Source organism: Bemisia tabaci, chromosome 9 (assembly GCF_918797505.1).
Source record: "Bemisia tabaci chromosome 9, PGI_BMITA_v3".
Taxonomy (NCBI): domain Eukaryota; kingdom Metazoa; phylum Arthropoda; class Insecta; order Hemiptera; family Aleyrodidae; genus Bemisia; species Bemisia tabaci.
Genome location: NC_092801.1, coordinates 32,578,730 through 32,603,429, shown reverse-complemented (window position 1 = coordinate 32,603,429; position 24,700 = coordinate 32,578,730). Strand labels below are relative to the sequence as shown.

Genomic DNA, 24,700 nt, shown 5'->3' with positions numbered 1-24,700 from the left:
TCATTACAGAGTGGGGAAAAGATGAAATTTTTCCCTCTGTGATGTGGTTTTCGCGCACATGGAAAAAACACCAATTCTGTCTAAACGCCACGTGCGTCATAAAAACTTATTGAAGCTCATTCATACAGTTTTAAATAAATTCTAAATTTCCCGGGGTGGAAGGAGAGATGGAGAAACCTATGGAAATGTAGCCAGAGAATGGTAATTTCTCCATCTTCGTACAACTTAAAAAAAAAATGAGCTGTAGCATAGTCAATCCTGAGCCAAGAGAAATTTTTAATTCAGAGACTTTAACGCAGAACATGTGGATCGCATTAAGCAAAAAGAAACCAGCGCGATTATAGTGTTGTAAAAATGTTGCTTCTTCATATTAGTCTAGATAAATGCCCCAGAAAAGCAAATAGTTTTTCCTTCCTACCAGAAACTGGTTCATTTTAAATGAAAATAATCGTGTAAATTTTAAAACTGTGCATGAAATGGAGTGCATTTTGCAAAAAGGAACCGAGAGCATTCCAATGTTGCTCTGATTGCGCCATTTTTTTGGCCTCGCAAATATAAACTGATCATCTAAACAAGTTTATCTTACTCCCAATGAGCTATAATTTCAAGATGAAAATCACCCTGTAAATTTGATTTTTGGCAGGATTTCAGTAATTATGTTGCAAGGAATGCAAGTTGCGCAATCTTAGCAACATTGGATTGCTCTTGGTTCCTTTACGCAAAATGCAATCCAAACATCAAATGGATTGCATTTTGCAAAAAGGAACCACTAGCATTGCAATGATGCTAAGATTGTGCAACTTCATCCTTTGCAATAAAATTGCGGAAATTGTGAAAAACTATGAAATTTAGATGGTAATTTTTGTCTTAAATTTACAGTTTTTAGCGAGTAAAATAGAAACTATTAAGGGATAATCGGGTTTTTCCTCCAAGACAAAAGAAGTTGCACAATTTTAGCAACATGGCAATGCTCCTGGTTCCTTTTTGCAAAATGCAATCTAAATGTTTTTACAAGAAAGGATAAATTACATAATTTTGAAAACACCGCAATCGCGCTGGTTCTTTTTCGCTGAATGCGATCCATAAAAAAGTTCAAAAGTTGATAACCAAGCAAAGTGCAAAAACTCATCGGTCACGGGGAGAGGAGATAAGAGGGGTAGAGAGGAGAGGAGAAACCAGCGATTAGGGAAGTCCGCGGCGCGATCAGGGGGTGGCAGCGCGATGAGCGGTGAGGGGATGATCCAACCCCTTCCGTCGCTCCGTGATTGGCGGAGGGCGCTGCGCGGCGCGCTCCCATTGGCCGCCGCGTCGGGGGTGAGCGATAGCGCCGAGCTGATAAATCCGTAACACCGATCAGTCCAGAAATCAGTTTCATCCCCAAGTCTCTCGACAGAGGGTTGCGGAGCGCACCTTCGGAATCGCCACGTCTGCGTTCGAGAATCGATTCTTCCAGTGTCCTGGATGGAAATTTCGCGTTAATTTCGGAGTTCGCCTCGGAATAATTTTCGAGTTAGTTCCGAAGTCACAAATCGGTTCTTCTGAATGTCCGGAATCAACTTTTCGCGAAGTGTTTCGCGAGTGAATTTCTATGTGTGTTTTCTGTGTTAAAATCGGGTTTTTCGAGTGTCCAAAGTTCAATTTTCGGTGGTTAATTTTGGAATAAATTTCGCATTAATATCGGAGTTAATGTCAGAGTTAATTCTCAGCTAGTTTCGGAGTTGCTGAAGTTTCCGTTTTTGAGTGTTCGAGTTTGCCGTTTGTATTTTGTGTAGTGATTAAGAGGAAGGATTGAGTTTAAATTTCCGGTTTCAGTGGCAAAGGGTTTTAAAAATTAAATTTTTAATTCCTAAAATTGAATCAGTTCTGTTCTTCCGTTTGGAATCTAAGTGTGTATCTTGGCTTAAAATATAACGCGATTTTGGAGATGAGTGAAAAATTAAAGTGCAGCAATCCATTGGTTTTTCAGTGATGAAATTTCAAAGACTCTCTGTCGTCTATTTAAGGACTAAACTTAGTTTGAATAATTAATTCATAATTCAAAGAATAAATAAATTTAAATTTTCAAGTGCTCGAAATTCAGATCAGTTTCAAATCATCTACCGCCTTTACTACTTATTTATACTGCGTGATTCAACTTAAATCGAAAAGTTAACATTTTTAATTAATATGAAAATTATCAGTTGCAAAAATTAATCAGTTTTAAAAAACCTAAAATATTCAAAATCCATTTCTTTTTCCTTTTCGTTTATAACTTAGAATGAAATATGAACTGAAAGCTAAGTGATTTAAAAATTACAAGTTAAAATTTTCAAGAGCCTTTTAATATGATAAACACAGATGATTAAAAATCCCTTCTTTTATTGTTTTCGTTTGCACTTAAGTTCGAAAATCATCACGATATTTTAGTACTTCATTGAATTGTAAAATCAAGTCCTTAAAAATCCGTTTTAAACATACCAAAGTTTGTTTTACTTCCTTTTTAAAAATAAATTTGAAAAAGTGACTCAATTCTGACACACTCTAAAATTTTGAAGTTTCAATTAATAAAATAAAACACTGTAACTACAACTCATTGACTTAGTTTCCGAAAAAATCCCTCAAAAAATATTGAATTTTAAAACACATCCAAATAAGGCTTCTCCTTTATTTGAGCGTTCCTGGGTCTATATTTTCTTACAAGAAGCCGCCTTTGTTTAATTTATTTTGCGCGTTTGCACTTTGTATAATTTTGGACACTCGAAAAAATATTCGGCTTTCCGCGGTTCTTCGGTTTACGCGATTTTTTTCCTAACCGTGATGTTTCACCATCTATCCATTCAAGTGGCAACAAAGGTAAGAATTTTTGATATTCATGTTTTTATTTTACCTCTAAATTTTTTTCAGTGACTCTATCTAGTGCCTTCTTTTCTTTTCTTTCCTTCTTGGTACGTTCTTCATTTTCCAGATACTTTCCACGGTTATATTCATAGATTTAACTCTAGCAGTAAAAACATATTGAGAAGTTCTTAAAATTGGTCTACAAAATTAAAATGGTATAATATCACTTCGAAAAATAAATTCAGTGTCAACTTGTATTTGAGGAATATACATATTTCATTTAAATTTCAAAGCCAATGATCCGTAGTAATAAGAATCGAAAGTCCTGTAAAATGATTTTTCTGATTTAAACGTGCATCAAGGAGTGTTTTTTTTTTTTTTTATTCTTTCTTTCTTTCTTAAATCTAGAGTAAAAATATACTACATCAACTTGATGCTTTCAAAATGTCTACAAATCAAGATTGTTTAAAAAATTGCCAGGGTTTAGTATGATTTTACAACTGCTACTTTTCAATCACTTGATCATTGTAGTTTACATCGATGAATTGTAGGAATTGCAATAGGATTGAATAATTTCTCTTGACCTCTTGTTGGACTAATTTTTATATGCTAGCTTCTTGTAGTTTGCATTTCAATGAAAAGTCGTTTAAAATGGTTTACAACTCACGATCAGAAAAGATTGAATCAAACTTTTGCGAGGGTCAAAGAACTTAGAGAACTGCCAGATGGATACGTGGCTTCCTTAGAATTTGTGAAAATCGCAATTTTCTTCTTTTTATTTCATACCTCCTTTGCAGCAAATCATTCCAGTTCCCTGGAAGGTTCATCTGAAAAGTTTTACTGTTGAATACAACTTGTTCAAATTTTCCACTTACTGATTCTGAGTCGAGATTTTCCTGGAATTCTCTCTGTTTAAAATAATCAGCATTGTAAGCTGTTTCTAATGCAATATGTCCTTCATGCATCGTTCCTTGCCTCATTAGTCTTCAGTTTATTTAATATTTAAAAGCTTGAAATTTTTGAACAAAGAAACAATTTTTACCGCTAAAAGTCGACTACAGGGGTGTTAAGCCGTACTTAATTCAAGGTTTTTGCGAAATAGGAGGAAAAAAGTCCAAAGAAGGAGCCCTCTTTTTAAGGTTTTCTTCCTGGGAAAGTCTTGAATTAATTGATATTTTATAACACTTAATTTTGATACATTTGGTTAATTCTTAAGTCCTTCTCCGCAATCTGACATCGAAGATAAATACACATTCTACTGATGGCCCTGTAAGGAACTGTTTGATGTGGTGATGTTGCGAATCTCTCCACACCAATGGTTCCTTGCCGGGACAATTCAGTGAAAATCATCGCAGCAGCAACGTTTCGAATCTACGCAGATAATTTCTTTACTTAGCATTAAGGATACCTTTCATATGACAACAATCAGCAAAGTCAAAATTAACTTTTGCTTTTGAAAATTAATTTACTTTACTTGATCTTTGTCAAGAAAAAGTGCTTTCAAACTAGCAAAAGACACAATTCCTGCCTTTGAAAGTAATTCAATTAACATTCAAATCAGTGATTTCAAACAAAAACGAAAAGGAGAGAGAAACAAATATGAATTTTAATATTCCGAAATTTTATTTTATTTTTTTTTTTTATACTTTAGAGTGCTGAGCTTTTCTAAATCATTTTTCTAGAAAGTGATTGGCAGGTAATGAGTGCCATGTTTGTGAATCACTACGGGCAATTTTTGGAGTTGTTGAATCAGTTTTTGAAGCACTTTTTCTGAATTTGTTTGGAGTTAATTTGATTATAATCACCTCAGTAAGAATAGCGAAACCGACAATTTTTGTTGCGATTGTCTTGAGGAACTTTTGATCAGAAATGTTTATAAAAATGCTTGCACATACTTGGTGCATAGTTCAAGGTTGATCCTTTCCCTAATTTTCTGTTTTCTCTCTATTGGTAAAAACTTCCAAGCCCTCAAACTCAACTTCTACAAACTCTTTCGCAAATTATTCTTCAGCTCGACATTAACTTTCATGGTGAAAGGTGTATTTAAACTTCAAACATCTTTACTTTCTGCACACATGACTAGTTCATGTCATCCTTTAGAACTCACTAACAACGTGATGGAAGAAGCAAAAATAGCGCTCGAATTGAATGTGGCTGCGATTTACAGGTTATCAGCTTGTATCACAGTTGCATACAATTTCGGCTCTGTTGGTAAAACACGATCATCTCAACATCCACGAAGAATTTCATGCAAACGACAGCAGCAAAAATTATAATGTGATTTTTTGTGTGTAACTTTTTATTTTGTAAAGTAATTTTTGAGTAAATTGAAGTATTTGCAGTTAGTGGAGGCTCATCATTGCATTTTAGACTTCGTTTTGTCAAATTCGTTTTCTATTTGATACAGCTAAGGAGTCTTTGCCGAGTCCTCTCTTAAATTTTTTGAGTGTCTCATTTTAGAAGAATATATGCCGCACGTAATTTTGAGATAAACAAAATCTTGTTCATCTGCGTCAAATTAATAGAAACAGAGTCTTCAAAAAAACTGCAAAGTAGATTTTTGAGAAGAGATTAGAATGGAGGAGCTGCATGCAGGAAGGGCACTTTTTGGTTGCGGTGCTTTAGAAGCTCCGTCAATATTTCATTTATGTATTGAGAGTAAAGTGAGAGGGTGCATTTATGGAAATTTGCATTTAAAATCCTTCCTAATTCTACATTGTAGTACAAAAAAAAATTGGGGATAGTTACCCATTTGATTCTTCTTTAAGACTTAATTTAAAGACAGAAATTCTGAAACACCTTGACCAAGTGATGCTTTTTTCACACCTAGCACCAGGAATGCGCATCATCTGCTGTAAACTAACATACAAAGTTAGATGATATTCTGATTAAACTATAGGTTTCATACATAAAAAATTAGGTAGCAAGCTCATTATTGGCATTTATTTTGCCAACAAATACTACAAAGCTAATCATTAAAAAAACAGATTAATGCCGTTATTCAAGAGTAAATCAAATTGTCAAAGCCTCTACTTTCAGATAATACTTCAATTTGGAACTTTAAATTTTATGAATCATGGTTACACCACATTTAAAACCTTTAAGGTACACTTTCACGCCAAACAAGGGACATGAAGGCCTTTCTTTCATTAACAGCAGTGATAACTTGACTGGTAGCGGACAGCGGTCAACACTTCGGTAGATGCGTTGGAGTTCATCACCGGGTGGATAATCGCTGCTCGCTTCCAGAGAAACCATCGATCAATCACGACATTTCTCCAACGGCAAAACTCAACTACCCATTGAAGAATCCTCCTATAACTCTGTTTCAACAGGTCGCGGTCTATGCTCCGGTAGGTGTGTTGATTGATCATCACCGGGTATATATCGCCGCCTGAGGAATGGAAATGCAACTTGGATCACCATTCGCACAAGACTCAAAGGCTGCTGCATCTCCAGGAAGTTTCCAACGGACACTCAAGAGCTTAAAATTATATTATCAAGTGTTGTGTGATGTCTTAATTGAATAATTGCAAAAGCTTTCCTAAAAGCTTAAGAAATTATAGGTATAGACCAATCTTAAGAACTTCATCAATATTTAATCATCATTATCTTACATTTAAAGAAAAAAACTTTGCAAAGATCGTGATGTTGTAAGTATGGGAGGGAGGGACAGTGACTATTAAGGAGGATTTTTTTTTTGAAAAATTCATTTAAGCTAAAACCTGCATGCTTTTTATAAACTTTGAATGCGACTAATTTTAGTATTTAAAAAAAACAGAGGGCTCTTTTTCGCTCTAATTTTTTGAACAGGGGACATGATTTCGCTTCTCTATTGCTGCCTAATTTAAATTCAAATGCTCTTCTCGTTTTTTCCTATTGGTGCAATTTTATCCTCTAATATTTCATTAATTGATGTGATATCTACCATGATGCAAATCTTTAATATATTTACAAGACGCATAGTTCTGCATCACAAATTTCAGAACATTTAATAAAGCTGTTTGTTGAGTGACTTTCTCTTTCCAAGAGCTTTAAATTGGCATTACAATGTACAAAATCAACAAACTTTAATGATGCTTAAAACTTTCATGAGTTATGCCAACATTGGGATGTAATTTAAGGCAGAACAGGAGAGAAGAGATTCATAGACAAAGTGTAACAGTGTTTAGAGAAACCTTAAAACTGTCTCTCATTTAAAAAAAAGTAAAAATAAAAATATCGAAGACAGAACCATAGTTTGAGAACAAATCACAGAATTATTCACTCTGCACTTCAGTTCAAAGCACAGTTACCGAGTCGCAATTGCGCTCAAGTGCATGCGCAGAGTTAAGATTGGGTTGAAAAGAACTGAGATAGAACTATGGTTCTACTTTAGATACGTTATATGCAAGGGAGCTTTTAAAATTTTGACAGACTTCTTCTCTAGGTTTCACTTGCTCAATTTTACTACTTTTGCAGGTGTTATCATACCTGTTTCCCTTTTAGCAACATCATAAATATTTGTGAACTTAAACACTTCAAATTTTTTTAAGTGCATTGGAGCTCACATGCTTTCAAATGGTGAAATCAAGGTCACTCCATCAAACTTACCTGAATTTTCGGTAGCGGTAAATACTGCGGTAGATGATTTGAATAGTTTCCATCACCGGGTAGATATCGCTACTGAAATCAGGTGGTCCAACCTAATTCATCAAGGAACCAATAATACCATGGCACACCACAAAGGGGGCAAAATTTTGTCATCCTTCGATCAGAGCTGCTTCCTCATTCTTTAATTCTGACTCAGAATTCGATGAAATTCACGACGTTGAGCATAACGATTAATGAAGAAAAGGATTTCAAGAGAACTTCACTGCTGCAGCAAGGGACAAAGCTGAGAAATATAATAACAAACACTAGATTTTCCCCCTGATCCTTTAGCAGTGATAAACACTGCGGTAGATGGTTTTAATACACACATCACCGGGTGGATATCGCTCCTGAAATCAGGATAGAACTGACTCACAACCAATTACACAACAAATCGTACCGACAACAATCCAAGCAAGAACAATTTAACAAAGGCAATCATCTACCAACCTCTTAATATGATTCTCAAGACGGAATTTCATGATCAACCCAGAAAAAATTTTAAGATATTAGTAAGCCATTATAACATGCGGAGGTCAACGCTCGGTTGATGTACTTTTTAATCATCACCGGGTGTTTATCGCCGCCTGTTGAAATGAGCAAAACATCCACTACTCATCATTTTTAGAAAACTGAGAAACCGCTCAATATTTTCATTCAAACCAAAATTTCTTGGATGCTCAGGAGTGGTGGATACTGCGGTCGATGCTTTATTTGGTTGCATCACCGGGTAGATATCGCTCCTGAAATCAAGAATGATCTACAGCGAATGGTGATTCGATTGGATGAAGAATTGATCGACAAGGATGACAGGAAAAATTATTAGGAGAGAGTTTCGACCACAGAGCATCATATTATTTTCAGAGACTGTGTTCTACAAGGAAATTGATGAATTTTTTTGGCAATTGGACGTATTTCTGTCTAACGGAACTATGTGCATTAAGACATGAGCCATGAGACCCATGAGAATATATGTATATCGGGACTCATGTCATAATGCACATAGTTCCGTTTGACAGAAATACGTCCAATTATGAAGATGCCCAAAGAAGAGCAGATAGTTTAATGTAAAATCTAGAGTGTTCAATCTTCATTTTTAGAGGAGTCTGGAAAACTTCTGCATGCTTAAAAAACAGATACAGAATTCTGTAATCAGTAACAAGTATTTAAACAAAATTATCTCCTGCTTTTAAAAGCTAAGCAATCAAAAAATGTTTCAACAGTAGATTCTTTTTTCGATATAATTCAATCTCTCTTAAAGTAACGCAAGCAAAATTATTTTCAGGTGTTACATTTTTACTATTCTCACACTATTTATAAAGGAGTAAGCAATGACGTTCAGTGAATAATTTATTCTTTCGAAAGAAATTCCAATTTCCTTTCCGAATCATCGGCACAGTGAAGTTTGAAATCTAAGCAGCTTGCAGAGGACGCATCGGAAGAGGCAAGAGGACATGCATCACTCTGGCAGACGGAGGAACTAATCTCCAAACAAGCAGAAAATAAGCTACTTCTCAGGCAGTGATTGATACTGCGGTAGATGTTCTTTTTCTCATCACCGGGTAGATATCGCTGCTTGGAAGCAGACATTTCATCAACAACATCTTGTTCCCAAGCCGGCCAAAGAGAGCTAAATTACGGACTACTCGGACAAGAATTCATGCATTGTCTGAGGATTTTGGCGTAAATTATCACCGACACAAATATCCTGTGCTAAACCGACGTATAGACTTTAGGTTTTGTGATTTCATGAGAAGTGATACTTGTAAGAGAATCTGTGCTCATAAATATTTGTACAGCATTTGAACCAGTAGTATAGCTGATGTGTAAATAATAGAAATTAACTGAGACTAAAAATATTTCTCCAGACATTAGTAGTTTTCCTGTCAAGCGCTGGCAAGAAAAAAACTACAGAATTTGTAGGATTTTCCCGTTTTTTAGGTTTCCTTGCTTCCTTTTTTTCGAATGCAAATTAGGATTTGTTTTATTTACAACTTTGATTTTTCCTGCATTTGATTTCTTACTAATTTAAGAAAAATCTAAATGGCTTCATCAATAACTAGGTAATAATTTGACCTTGATACTACGGTAAAAAAAAGTATTTAAAAATGTAAAGTTTTCAGTAATGTGCATTAAGGTACTTATTTTTTAACAGGTGCTTTCATCTCAGAGAAGTTTGCTCCCCGAATAAGCATATTACATTCGAAAAATGTCTGTGTTTCAATTGTTTAGTTTCTTTGTTTCAGATTAGGCAATAAGGTGAGAACATCATTGCAAAAAGTTATTGCCTTGATTTGTGCAGCGGTAAATATCAAGGTAGATGTTTGCTTCATCACCGGGTAAATATCGCTGCATAAACAGGTAAACATCTTCAAAACGAGCCATCTACTACTACCAGGATTCTGAGTTCACTTCATCAAGGTCACTATCATTAAGCGGCATTTTGTACCCAGTGGATGTCGAGTTGTGATCATCACTGGATATCAATCGCTGCTTATGTGTTAGTGAAAATCGCAACTCTTCTTCAACTCTAAGAGCCTCATGAAGATGTTGGAACAAAATACACCTGTATAGACACCATCGGGCAATTCAGAAGAGCAGCGAACATAAACTGACACATGAACATGTGCAGAACACAAGGCAGTTATCGCATTTTTGAAGTGGGTAGTGAATTTTTGGATAGTTTATAAATCATAAATTGAACTGCATTTTGCAATTTGGAACTATAAATTCTAGCTCATCTGGAAAAACACTTATGTGCATAGGGAAACTAACGGCACATACGTTGTTTTTAAACCGGGCCAGAATTTATAGTTCCAAATTGCAAAATGCAGTCCAATTGATCAATTCAATGTTTCAATAGATCCAGGAAGTGATAGTATTTTTTCCTCCTTTTTAACAATCACTTCGAATCTGATCATTTAACTAATTACACGTATCAGTCAAGTCTGACTTTTAATTTAAAAACCATTATTTGAATTCACCAACAAATACTAGCTATACAGTGCTTCGAGGAATTTGATTTAGAAAGCTGGTTCTAGTTCTTGATAGGATCTCTCTAGCAAAGTGCAGTGTTACCGACAAAGTTCTCTTTGAAGTTTAAAATTGTTGTGGAAGAACTATAGGTAAAATAATTCATGATTCAAGGGACAAGTGCTTCATACAGAGTAAAAACACCTACATTCTTTGCGCTCGTCAGCGGTCCTTAATTGGTAGGTGTGGCATTCATCACCGGTTACATACCGCTGATGAGTTGAGGAAATGACACCGAATCTCATAATTTAACAAGCATGGAGTTGATGATAAATACTAGAGGACATAATAAGAAGCAACTTGTTGGTCTCTATTCACCACTCAGAGGTAAATATCAAGGTTGATGTATTTTTTCTCATCACCGGGTAGATATCGCTGCATGGGCTAGGACCATATCAACACAGTTCGACCTATAAACTTCCACTCCAGACTACGTCAAAGTCTATGCAACACACATCTCTACAACTCCGCAGATGTTTCAATAGGTAGTATCTTCAAAAGTTTTTTTTACCTATCAATCTTATCAAGCACCAGGTGCAGGTGTATATCAAGTGCTTAAAACGATTGGAGAAAAGTTTCACGAAATTCAATTTCCAGTTTTACTTTTTTCCCGCTTATGGACAAAAGCAAAGTCGGAAATGCTTGTAGAGAGAAGAAAATAAAAAAATAAGTGATTTTACGATTGTACTCACACAACAAGAGAAAGTGAATCTACCTCGGAGTAATAGATGAAAATTGAACAAAATTTCAATAAGATATTCAATATGAACATTCATTTTGATTCAATGTTCCATTCAAGACTGATGATTGATTTATCATATTGTCATAAAACACAGAATGGTTTCACCTAATTCCAAACCGACAATTTTACGAGCTGATTCGCACTTTCAAATTTCCAAATAGTGCACAAATTTTTTCATTCATTATTCTTGAACGAGTTTCTTGTATAAGTAAATTCGCGGACAAAAGAATTGTTGAATAAAGTAACTAATCCGAAAAGACGGTTGCATCTTTCCGGAGTCATTTTGCAGTATTTCAGGAACAGTGGCGTCTTTATGAGCATGCTAATAGGTTTTGAAGACTCACCTTATTTGTGAGACAGCTCAAGAAGTCCTGCTTCATATCAGAGACGGACACTCTATCATGAGGTCGTTTTGGGCCGCTGACTGATGATACAACGGTGGAAAGGTCTAACTCCACAACTTGCGTGAACACAGGGTCTTGGTCTGCATTGTTGAAGTCGCGCAGCATATTTGTTAATTTCAGGTACTTTTCAATCAGTTGTACTTTTCTCTCACCGCGATCTGGAATAGACAAACAGTTGGTTCAAGCTTTTGCAATTTTGAAAATTGAAACTCACGATTCAGCTATTAATACTGAACCATAATAATGGTTGTTATCCTAAATTTTGATATTGATCAATTGTTCTTGGTTTAACTTATTGAAATTTTTTGCTGCAATAATGACTTGTTCCATTCAAAAAGACTTATAGAAAGAAAAAATAACATGATTTTTTTTAAAAAAGCTGTAAATGTTAATCTGTTGCGCTTCTCTCCAAGGTATAATCAGTAAAAATACTACATACTCCGTTAAATTGACTTTCTGTGGTAAATCATAGAGGATCATTTCTTTTTGTTTTTAAATTACATATGATTTAACCAAGTGACCAGTTTCCTTGACCATCCTAATTTTTCAAGGTTTTTGGACATGAAATTTAAGGAACACTAGGCTGGAACATGTCACCAGAAATTGAAGTGCTGAGTGCGAGAAGGACACTTCTTGAATGCTGTGTTTCAGAGTCTCCACAAATATTTCATTTATTGTAAAGAAAGTGTATAAACTCATTTCATTGAAGTTTTCACAAAATATACTGCATGATTCTACGATTGAATCAGTGAGAACGGCAACACACCAACTGGAGACATGAAAATGTTATGGAGACGCAAAAAAAGCACAGGAGGTGGACAGGTTATCAGGAGAAAAAACTTTTCTTTGAGACACTTTAAAGGCCGTGTCTCAAGTACTTGTCTTTCACACCGAAAAGCTTTTTTCTTATGGCAGCTTTTTCACCTGCTGCGAAGTTTTTTGTATCTCCTGAATATTTTCATTCTTGCAAGTTAGCGTGTTTTCATTCTCACTGATTCAATTTTCTATGGAATAAATTCCAAGAACTCACCCATTAGATTCTTCTATAAGACATAAATAAGCGACAAAGATTCCGTAACACTGCAACTAAGAAGTATACTTCTCAGCGCCTTAAATTTTATTGCTTGATCCTTTGAAATTAGGAGTAATTTTGATGTTATATTCAGGAGAAAAATACAGGGGATACATTCGCTAAAAAACTTCCTAATATTCTTGTCCTGCTGACAAAATGAGCAGGCAAAAGTAGTTCATTCATTCTTGATGATTGCCTTTCAAACTGAGATAATAGGGGAACAATAATAAATCTTACTTGTTTGGCGGAGATAATTCAAGCTATTTACATCAATTGGGAAGAATCCTACTGTGGCACCATACTCGGGACACATGTTACTGATTGTTGCTCTATCAGCGATTGAGAGCTCTGCAACACCTGGGCCGAAGAATTCTACAAATTTGCCGACAACTCCTAGCTGTCTCAAATGCTGGAAGGAAAAAGATAAGAGTACTTAGAGTTAGAGCAGTAGATAAAATTAATTATCATGACAGTTACTAAACCTTGAAAAATCATATTTAGAAAGAGGTTTAATAAATAAATTTATTTCTCTTACTTCGGCAAACGAACTCCAATTTTGTGGAGGAAGATCAAGCGACTCTTATAAAGATGTTTAAGGTTAAATACACAGAAAGTGGGCTGACAGATGAAGTTTGTAAAGGCGGGGAAAATATGGAAATTTGCTCTTCCTCTATCAGAAATTTTTGGAGCTTTTCGTAATCTAAAAACATATTTCTTCCGACTCATGATTAAATTGGAACAAATAGTTATTAGCACTTCCTCTGATCCATCATTTCCAACAACACCCTTTGATAAATTTAAGTAATTTGACACTTTAGTGAGGAAAAGCTGAGAATAAAAAAATGAAGTGGAGTAAAACAAGATCATTAAAAAATAGAAATGAGTGAAACATAGACAAACTCACTTTTCACCACAACTTTTCCCTCTAATTTCATTTATGAGATTTAAAATTTTGTTTATCTTGATCAGATCGTCGAAGATTGCCATCATTCAAATAATTTGTCGACTTTCTAATTTTTACATCATTTCAAAACAAACAGATCTTACTAAATAATACTCCAATGATAAACCAGTGCATAGATTGCTGTGTTTCAAAATGTTCCTCTAATTTCATTGAAGAGATTTAAAATTTTGTTTATCTTGATCAGATGGTCAAGGATTGCCGTCATTCAAAAAATTTGTCGACTTACATACATTACATCATTTCAAAACAAACAGATCTTACTGAATAATACTCCAATGGTAAACCAGTGCATGGATTGCTGTGTTTCAAAATTTCCCTCTAATTTCATTTATGAGATTTAAAATTTTGTTTATCTTGATCAGAGCAAGAAGGCTTACCGTCATTCAAAAAATTTGTCGACTTTCTAATTTTTACATCATTTCAAAACAAACAGATCTTACTAAATAACACTCCAATGGTAAACCAGTGCATAGATTGCTGTGTTTCAAAATTTCAAACACCACCAACCGTGTTTCAAAGTGTGGTTTCATATTAAGAGGATTATTTCTGAACAAATTTTGTAGAGAGAGATGATTATAGAGAAAACATGAGACATTTCTTAGATGTGAGCTGTTGGTATAAATAAATTGTTATAGAATGTAAATTTGCAACTTGATAAAGATTTTTTTTTTTGGTAACATTATTTACATAATTGACTTAAATATTTGTGAAAACATTCTCTTTCAGCAACCTCTTACAGTGCTGCGATTTCCTGTGTCCTTGAGTATTCCTATCTGCAGAAATTTTTGCCAGTCAACAAGAAAATCCTTTGGGGGCTTGAGAGACTATGCAAATTGGATTATTCTGCTGGAATCAAGCCAATTCATTTGAGTTGTAGACCTGAACTCTGGTAAAGTGAGAAAAGCAATGAGTATTTGTTAGCTACACTACAAGGCCTAGCGAACAATACCACCTAACTGACAACTTTAGCAAAATAGAGTTAACAACTTTGCCGCGTTCTACAGTATAAAATACGCAAGCTGATGACTTTAGTTTTTTCCAATTCTGTGGGGAAGCACTTCCATGATGCTGTACTGTATGAAAAAATTGCAGGTCTAACCTTAAAATTACAAGAATGACAGTTTTCTCTTCGTTCTGCAAAATCATCAGTTTGCAGATAGGCGGTATTATTCGTTAGCCATCGACTAGCCAATGAAAATTTTTAGCCCATTGGATTCAAGATTTTAAAAAAGAAAATCAATTTGGAAAACCAAGAGGGCTAATAATTCAGACTTACTTTTGTGATGGTTAGAACAAGATCAGTTGAGGTGGCATACTGGTTCAGTTTTCCAACGATTTTGTATCCAACGACTTCTGGCAGGAGCATAGAGATGGCTTGTCCTAACATGACAGCCTCAGCTTCAATTCCTGCACATAAGAAATGTTCATTGTAACTAGACATCATTTATCAAGCTCATATTTGATTTAGATAGTTACAAACTCTTTCTCATTTTCCTCAAAATCTTGATAAAAACTTCTTGCTTTGTATTTGTGATAGTGGCTTTAGGCTTTAGTGGCTTCATTATTCAATGGACCACTAGACAAGGTACGAATTTAAGCGATCTGATACACGTTCCTTAACCAGAATTTCACGTAGAACACGATTCAAACAACGAAAATTACTGAAACCAACTCTTAACGAAGCTATTAACATTTTTATTTCACATTGGTTACGAGGAATTTGAACTGCCCGCTCACAAGAAACTCAAAGCTCTACATGAGTCAAATCGCGCACTACAACGGTTTCAGCAAGCTTCTCAATCGAGCAATGTTCATTTTCCACCATGTGTTATTCAAACTATCAGCAATTTTCTATAGCTGAGCCAAAGCGTCAAGATTGAGGTTGCCAGATTTTTATATCGCAGAGACTGTCATGATAACGTTTAGCGCACGATGTGAATCACGCAGAGCATTGAGTTTTCATGGGCGGGTGGTTTGAATTCAAGCATCAAGAATCATTAAATATCTTCGTAAGGAGTTAATTGCGATAATTTTTGCTGTGCCCATCGTGTTCTACGTGAAATTTTAGTTAAGAAACATGTATCAGAATGCTGCAATTCACACCTTGTCTAGTGGTCCATTTACCTCCATTAAATTGTGCCACCCTTAAAGAGCACAGCAAAGCCATTGGTATCAAAACAGTCCATTTTTCTAGGTGAAAACGTTGTTGAATGATGTAGCCACCAAACCAGTCGAGGTATTAAGACTGAGGCTTTAGAAACCAACGTCATAATAGACCTCTTTCACTGTTGGTGGTTGTTTTGAAAGGATTCACTCAAAATTTGAAGCTTACAACACACGACAACAGAATTGAACTGATCATTTTCCAAATGAATTAAGTGTCACGAACAGGCTTTCAAAAAAACCAAGAAAAACTTATCATACTACCTACTGGTAATCTGAGCATTGGTTCAGAAAACCAAAGACGATTAATTAATGATTCAGAAATTCTTGTTGCCTAAATAAATGCAATAGCAACACCTCTAATTAGAAATGGCGCTTATTTCATTTGGAGAACAATCAATTTGATTACCTTACATGGACGATTCTTAGCTGGCACCATGTGAAAGTTTTTTTAGACGAGAGTAATGAAGGAAGGTTCTGTACTTGACTCTGAAGTTAGAGCGATGGACTTCAATTTTGCCTGTAATATCCTAAATTCCCAGTTACCATTATGGGTTCCAATCCCCTAGTAAATTTTGAACGCTGTCATAGCCTTGAGTTTAGAAAGTGTTAAATAACTTTTTAATGTTCACAATGATAGTATAACTGCATTCATGTTTTTTACTTCCTGTAAATTTTAATTTTTAAAGACAAATCGACTTCTGCTACATACCTCCGACACCCCAGCCTACGACACCAAGACCATTGATCATGGTAGTGTGGGAGTCAGTGCCCACGACTGAATCTGGGTACAGGGTATCGCCATCCATGAACACAACACGAGCCAGATGTTCCAAATTGATTTGATGAACAATTCCAGAACCTGGTGGTACTATTAACATATTTTGGAAAGCTTTAGCTCCCCACTGCAAGAAAAAAAGAAGAAAAATTAGATTGAAACATTGCGTATCATCACCAAAGTATGATAGGACTGTTAATATTTTCAGTAATTCTTCCATATCTTCTTCCAAAAAATACTAACTTTGAGGGCTAAATTTTGTTTGGAATCAAATCAGTAGCGTCAACCTACACAAAAAATAAAAAATTCAGAAGATGAATTAGTAACCAGGAATTCAAAGGTACACATAGTTTAAATCTGTCTGATTTTCAGGTATTCCTCCGACAATAATAATGTTTCAAAATAGGTTTTGTTTTTATTATTATTATACAATACAATAAAAATGATCACACTTAAAATCTAGTCAGCATGCATTTGATCTTATCATCATACAGTTTAAAGGAAAACACTTCTGTGAAACAGAAATTACATAATTACAGAAATGGAGGGTTCATAGATTGATAGATTGTGACTTAATTTAAGTTGATTAGATAAAAAGTACAAAGAAACAGAAATCTTTACTTACTTACTTAAGGTCAGATTTTTTTTCAAAAGTGAGAAATTTTCGAGTAGACACAGTTTAACAAAAACTCACCGAGTCAAAGCAAGTATGAATCAAGAAAAAGAGGTTTTGAAGTTTCCTTCCTCCCATGTTAAGGACAAAACTTGAAGACTATTTTTACGCAACAAACATTTCCGCTTGACTTTGAATTTAGGACAGGAAAAAATTTGCGTCTGGTTGATTTCAAAACTACTTACTCCCAACTCACTTTTTTTCAAAATTCAACTTCATATATTTCTGCTAAACTTGGCCTGAGAGTATATTTATTTATAAGAAGATTATAAGATGCGCAGCACACTTTCAGCGGTATAAGACTCATAATTGGACCGCATTAAGAAAGAGGAACCAAGCCACATCAGCTATTGCCAAATTTAATCGGGCAATGTAGTGTTTTACACGAAGATGATTGTGCCAACTTTTGAGCTAATTTCAGTGAATTTTTTGCATAGTTCGAAGCTAATTTCTTTCAATTTGCAATGTAATCTGCACAAACGTTCTTTTGTAAAACATTAAATTGCCCAGTTACATTTGGCAACAGCTGATGTGACTTGGTTCTTTTCTGCAAAACGCAATCAAATTAGAGGTATAGCTGGATGATTTCATGATAAATTACATTGAGTTTGACAATTAAATAAAATAGCTTTCTTTATTGTTTTATTTATTTACTTTCTTTTATCCTGCAGCTCCTGTTTCAGCATTTTGGTACAAAAAGCAGAGCAACTCTTCTATGGATTATGTATTTCTAAATTGGATCCTACCTTCCAATTCGTTATTGTTAAGACAAAAATTTCTTTTAGAAGTAGTGTAACGTAACACATACTTTCCACCCTGCCCATGGTTACGTAACATAACACAAGCACTGACCTCCCCTTCTGCATAAATCATAAAAATACTTAAGCGCTCCTCTATTCTAAATCTTATAGAATTATGTGTAAAAATACTAACCTTGAGGAATGTAAATCGTTCTTTGTTTCTTTCAAATTCAAGTTGTTCATTTTTTTCAGCTGCATCAGAGCTAGAAATATGAAAGATGCATTATATGAAGAGAAAATATCATATCAAATGTGACAATCCACGGAAAAAGGAAGGGCCTAGTATCAACAATTTCTTCAAGATTGAGATTAGATTATTACTGCACATACCTCGGAGTATTAAAAGTGTGTCACCAAAACAGAATGTTGAAAAATTGAATGGGGAAAAAACAAAAAAGAACCCCTTTTGCATGATGACAGGTTCAGCGTTCATTAAATGGGGTGGTGAGTTTTCAAGAAATCGGGGCCTACATTTCTTGATATTTCCTAGACTGATCGAGAATGTTAAGTTTGAAAATAATTTTCATGAAAAATCTTTATAAAATTACAATTTACTTCCAACTTTTTTGATAGAAACTGCAAATGACCTCAGTTTACAGTTTCAACAAGACAAGAATATTCAAGGTTTCATGGCAAGTTCATTTACTTTTCCTAGTTAAGTCAAATTCACTACTTAGTTCAGGTTTTAACTGACTATTCAAAAACTTTGAATCCTCACGAAAATTGTTGCTCTCTAGTGTAACTTTTTCAGATGTTATTTTTGTTTCTTCAACAAAAACTCTCTACGTTTTAAAAGTCTGTATCAGCAACTTATTAATTATTTCTCATTAGTAAAGGTTAATTGCTGAAAATTACTAATTAGCATTAGTAATTACTTTTTTCTCCCTGTCAGGTTGGTTTACTTTTTCAAGCATTTTACTTAAAGGCAACTCCCCCTAGTTAATTTCTGAATAACTTGCCTTAAGATCCCCATGACAATGAGGTAAATCAACACAAATCTCTTGTTCCTACATTAGAGATAAAATAATAATGCTGCTTACGTTCGAACGAAATCCACCTGAACAGAATGATCAATTACTAGATCAGATGGACAGATCGGGTTGATTTTCTCCGGATCTCCATTGAGACTTTTCACGGCATCTCGCATGGCAGCAAAATCAACTACGGCAGGCACTCCAGTGAAATCCTAGTAGGAGTAAACAAAACTTGCGTGAACTTGTATCATTGATCATAATAATTTCCAAGTGAATGGCAAATTTCTGAAAGTGCACTTAACATTGTTTCATTGCACGACAGTGAGTTACGGTTCAGGATATGAATGATAGAAATCGTCAGCACCACCACTTTTCAATGGACGTAGAAAAGTGGGATAGACAAAAAATTTGAGAATGCTTTTTTGGAAGTGTGCAATATTCATGAAGTAAAAAAAAAAAAAAATAGTTCCTTTCTACATTATTGCCCACTTTTTTCATACTCGCAGCGTACTTAGTAAATTTTTTACACTTTTTGGTGCTATCAAGATCTAATTGCAAATTCTCTCCACATCCTTAAAAAATCACCTGACACCCCCTCATCACTGAGCATTAAAATTATTTTCATCAATTTTCAACTTGCTCCTCTCCTCTCACATCTTTGAGCATCTATGTTGTATAAATTTTCCATCTGAAATAAGTAAGGTTGCAAGCTGTTGGATACACTCAATAATAAAAATATGTGTTTTCTTCAATCTCAAATGAGAATTTTAAGGACATGGCATAAGTGGGTAAATGAGCTAAAGGGGTATTAATTCTCTGAAGTTGAATGCATTGACAGTTTTCACTGATTTAGGTACTTAAATAAAAATTAAAAAACCTGAAGAGACATTTTGAATTTATTTCAGAATTAGCTAAGAGAAACTTCAATTTACTGTATTATACTTACTTGTAAAATAACTCTGGCAGGTTTGAACGCAAACTCAACACCTCCTTCAACCTTCTGCTTTTCCGCCCAGTCAAAGGCATTTTCGACATCTTTGGTTGTTACTTGAAAGTTGTCACAGTTTCGAACAGCTGACTCTACCAAGACTCGGATGGAGTATGGTAATTTTTCTGGAGCAAAATATTCAAAGAATGATCAAAAAAAATCCATGAGCGTTTAAGTATTTGGTCACAGGCACAAAGTGAAAGTATTAGATTCACTCTATGCAGTGAGAGCCTGACAGACATGTTAAAACTAAAAAAAAAAAATCCTCAATCAAAGTCTTATCAATGGCTAAAGTTGACAAATGCGTACTTTAGATCGCAACATTATACTGAAGTTTTTGCATCAGTTTTACTTTTTTAAAGGAAAACTAGCTGAAATCAATGTTGAAATTTTCTTCACTCATTCGAAAAAAATTACACAAAATGGCAAGAAAGCATTTTGGTTGGTTACCCTTTGAGAAAATAAAACAGTGGGTACTTGTTGAAGATATTTTAATGTTGCAACTGAGAAAGGCATTTTTTACATTCAGCAATTAGTGTTCTTCTCAAAGTTAGCAAAAAAGCTATGAAAATTTTCTTTTTCTTTTTGATATTTTCATCCGTCCCTGACAAACTTGTGGCGATAAATATATCAACATCCTTCAGGATTGGGGATGTCCATCCATGCTGTATATCAGTAAATCAAAGACAGGAGTGAAAGTTTTTCACTTTTGAAGCGACTCAATTACATTTTCCCGGTAAAATGTACTCTTCCTAGCTTTCTGATGCAACAATAAAGTCGGATGCACTTGAGAATCAATTCTTTTTTCCGCCTGTTCGTATGAAAATAATAGAACTCACCATATTTACTATTAATTTGTGGGAGATCAAAGTATTTGTAAGTTTTATCACCATCTGCTACCGTCTTGATGTACTTTTGGTAAGGGTGCTCTGAAAATAGAAAAAAGAGAAAATATGAATGGTTATGAGGGCAATAGGAAATTTAAGACAATGCAACAAAGAATTACATTTAAAGGGATGCGCTAAAAGAAGTGTTTTGAGACTGACGTTAATCTGTTTCATGCGATGTTTTCATGGGTTGTACCTTTCCCAGAAATAAATGAAAAGTACTCTCCATTTGGTCATTGTGAGAACAAAAGGACAGATATGAGTAATTATTGTAACTTTCTATAATTTTATCCAGACCAGGTAGCTCATGTTACCTCAAAGTAACAAAAGCTACCTTAGTATGCAGAGTGAAATTCATAGTAGCTAACCATGATCAAATGTTTGAGTTGAATAAAATTGAAAAAGAACAAAATTTGCACAAATACTAAATTTCTGATTTCTCTTTCAGTTATACATTGCCTTGTAAGAGAAAAAGAGGCTTTGACAATAAAGAAACGCTTGATGGCTTTCTGACGCTTGGCCTCATTGATGTTATGTAAAGGCCTTAAAGGCTACACTTTATGGGAGAGGTGGGTATTTTTGGCTTATTTGACAAATTTTGGGAGATGCCGCAATCACACGCTGAATTTGGCAGTCAACAGTCAGCGCTCAACAGCTAAAATTTCACTAATTTGAGTTATTTTCATCCAAATGTGTATCAAATCTATTTGAATAGTTCAGACGAATCCGACATTATCCGATGGTCACTGAGAATCGTTGCTGAATTTTGCGCGTCACGCGCAAAATTCAGGCATCCGGCCGATGACTTCCACATTCAAGCTACATTCAGCTCCCACATTCAGCGTGTGATTGCGGCAAGACACTTCTCCTGCAGAGACCAAATTTAGCCACCTTTGAAATTCTGCTACTGAAAATACCTCCAAAACATGTATTTGTATTTGCACGGGGAAATAGAGCCACTAAAGGGTGATTTCACAATAATGGGAATAGTAGTGTCGCCAGTTTAGTTTTTAGAATTTTCTAAGATATAAAGCAATTTCAGTGCCTAATAAAAGAAGAATACAACTATTTTTGAAACTCTCGTCAAGTTGTCACCAAACATTAATTCATGCAAAAAAATATAAGAAATTATCGTTACCAAGACTTCCAGACCTTAAAATGTTCTATCAGTTACCTAACCAACAAGACATTTTTTCTCTATTGGTAACGCGTAACCGACATTTCATTTTACGATCCAAAAGTTTGAGTGACGATAATGTCTTATTTATTTTTTTGCAGGAATCTTATTCAAGTGCAAAAATAAGATTCCCAATGGCAACTTTGTTCTATTTCGATGAATTTGTCTCATTGCCTTGAAAATACTTGGAAATGAAACGGGCAACACTACTTTACTTTTACTCGTGCAATCACTCAAAAGATACATTCAGCCATTCAAGTCACGATGATTAATTGCACTTTGACGAAATCGCTACTGAGGCTGCAGATCGCGGTGAAACAACCTTCAATCTTGGCACATGCAACTAGAACAATGTGTGGGATAAACAATAAGATTCTCCGCACCCCCCTTCAATACCTGATAATCAATCCTTTCCCATAGGTTTTGACGGTAGATCAATTGATTCATAGCAAAGCACAACGCACCACTGTAGGTGAGGGCGTTGGGTTAATGTAAGATATGGAAATTTTCCCCAGTTGATTTTGAATGAAACAGCTTGGGACACTGAGATATCTGGGAAGGATGATTGGTTAAAAAGGCCTCTGACTGACATCACCTGTTTTTTGGCGACAGTTAATCTGGTTCCTACCAATTCTCAAAAGCTGAATAGCAATAAGGAAAAGCCAGGCATTCAAGACTGATGCAGGTAATAGTGCCCGTCTTCATAAGCTCTCATAGCAGAGGTTCATAACCGACCAAGTTGCAACAAGAGAGTTGTGCAACAAACTAATGAGAGGCATTTCTTGGCACCAGACTCAGGTGCAGAATTATGTAACATCACAAGATTGAAAACTCACATGCTGTTTCACCTGAGGGTGTTCCGTTTAGCATCAAGAAGACATTACAACCTGCGACATAATGCTCCATCCAATAGATTTTTTGATGAAATACTCATTGGGAGAATAGAGTTAAGACAGCCTCAGAGAATCTCAATTTAAGACCCTGCGACTGAAATCATTATGTGCTTGCACTCTGGGTCGACGAAGACTAGAGTCCTGATAAGAGATAGCAGGTGAGATTTTCCGATGAAATATTCAACGGAAGAATAAGGTTAAAACAGCTTCTAAGAATCTCAATCAACGATCCTGCGACTAATCACGCTTAATCCCTCCAGGTCTCCAGAAACCCTTGCACTGATAAGAGATAGCAGGTGCAGCGATATCATTAGCACATGACTAGTGCACTAGTGCAACTCGAAGCATTAAGAAAGATGGTATGCAAATGGAAGTAACCGACAGGATAATACCGATGAAAGGATAGAAACCCATTTGAGAGAGCTGCACTTGATGATGAGCGGTCGAATACCCAATATGGCATGTGCTATTGATAAGGTTTGGAGACCCAGGTGAGAAACGAATGCATGTCTGAGCAAGAGAGATTCGGGAATATGTTTTAACCGTCCGATCAGCGATTGAGGTTCGAGTTTGAAAAGGGGAAAGGAAATTAAATGAGAGTTCTTACCAGCCATTTCCACTTGTCAGGCGGTCACGTTCTTTGATGACGATTACAAGCGTGAACACAGGTCCCGAGATTCTGCTCAGCACTGCACCCACGGTGTTTACTGGATCGGCAGGTTCACAAACAAGCCACGGAATGCGGGACCGAACGAGAGACTAATCTTTCAAGTAATCGGAATAATCATATCAGGGTAAACGGATAATTTAACCTCCACACACGTGTAATCGGGCGATCTGTTGACAAATTTCGGGACGCAAACAGAGCACTTTCTTCCCGTTTTCTCGAAAGTCGGCGAACAGCTGATCGACGCGTCAGCGCTGGCCGACCGGAAGTCGAGCCTCGCGGTGCATTTCCGGTCGTTTCCGGACGGATCTGGGACAGGAAGTTCCAGGGAAGTTCAGAAACATGGAAAAATGAGAGCATTAAAATCACTTGTGTATATATTTTATACACCATCCAATTTGAAACCAATATAGTTTTAAAACTCATGATGATGAAACATTATTTCAAAGAAACTATTCACATGTTTATATAAAAGGGTTGTAAAAATCCAGACGAAGGGAATGATAAAGCCAAAAGAGGCTGTACTAAGTACCATTTTCCATAGGAAATGGCCGCAAGAAATTTTACATTCATATGTACTTTCAGGAATAATAACGGATCTTCGAAGAAGCCTAGATCCGGTGACCTTTCCCGTCTAGCCCTCCAAGGGGCAAGGGGGAAGGGGGTCAAATTTTAAACGTACAGCTACCGCTATAACTTTTGAACGAAAAAACGGATCAACTTGATCTTGGGCTCAAATGAAAGCTCTCAACGAGACCTTTCATTTCATGTATATTAAAGCCTGTTTATGGTAATTTTTCAATGTGGAAAAATTTATTGTTTGATTTTTCAAGCCTAAAAAATGCAGTTTTTCGGAATTTTCTGTGACAGGGAACGCAAGAATCAGTAAAAAAAACAACTCAAATGAAAGCCCTTGATTCAAGCTTTAAAGCGAGCCAATATACATACTTAGTTCAACCTGGTACAAAGCTCCTTCCACCTAAAGAATGACCAATCATTAGTGCAACATTACTTTTATTTCTAACGAAAAAAGGGA

At 35.5% G+C, this 24,700-nt stretch overlaps 1 protein-coding gene across 1 annotated transcript in view; it reads right to left on the bottom strand.

The window, feature by feature from the left end:
* The window catches only part of LOC109030362 (cytoplasmic aconitate hydratase), a 72,313-nt gene extending 48,443 nt beyond the window's left edge, over nucleotides 1–23,870 (bottom strand). Inside the window, exons 1-9 of the mRNA XM_019041294.2 lie at nucleotides 23,605–23,870; nucleotides 20,880–20,969; nucleotides 19,999–20,165; nucleotides 19,119–19,264; nucleotides 18,212–18,281; nucleotides 16,540–16,732; nucleotides 14,941–15,071; nucleotides 12,938–13,109; nucleotides 11,569–11,786 (exon numbers count right to left, since the gene is read on the bottom strand). Of these exons, the coding sequence (XP_018896839.2) occupies nucleotides 11,569–11,786; nucleotides 12,938–13,109; nucleotides 14,941–15,071; nucleotides 16,540–16,732; nucleotides 18,212–18,281; nucleotides 19,119–19,264; nucleotides 19,999–20,165; nucleotides 20,880–20,969; nucleotides 23,605–23,611 (1,194 nt within the window). The 5' untranslated portion in view covers nucleotides 23,612–23,870. The remainder of the gene's footprint in view (nucleotides 1–11,568; nucleotides 11,787–12,937; nucleotides 13,110–14,940; nucleotides 15,072–16,539; nucleotides 16,733–18,211; nucleotides 18,282–19,118; nucleotides 19,265–19,998; nucleotides 20,166–20,879; nucleotides 20,970–23,604) is intronic.
* Nucleotides 23,871–24,700: the final 830 nt, after the last annotated feature.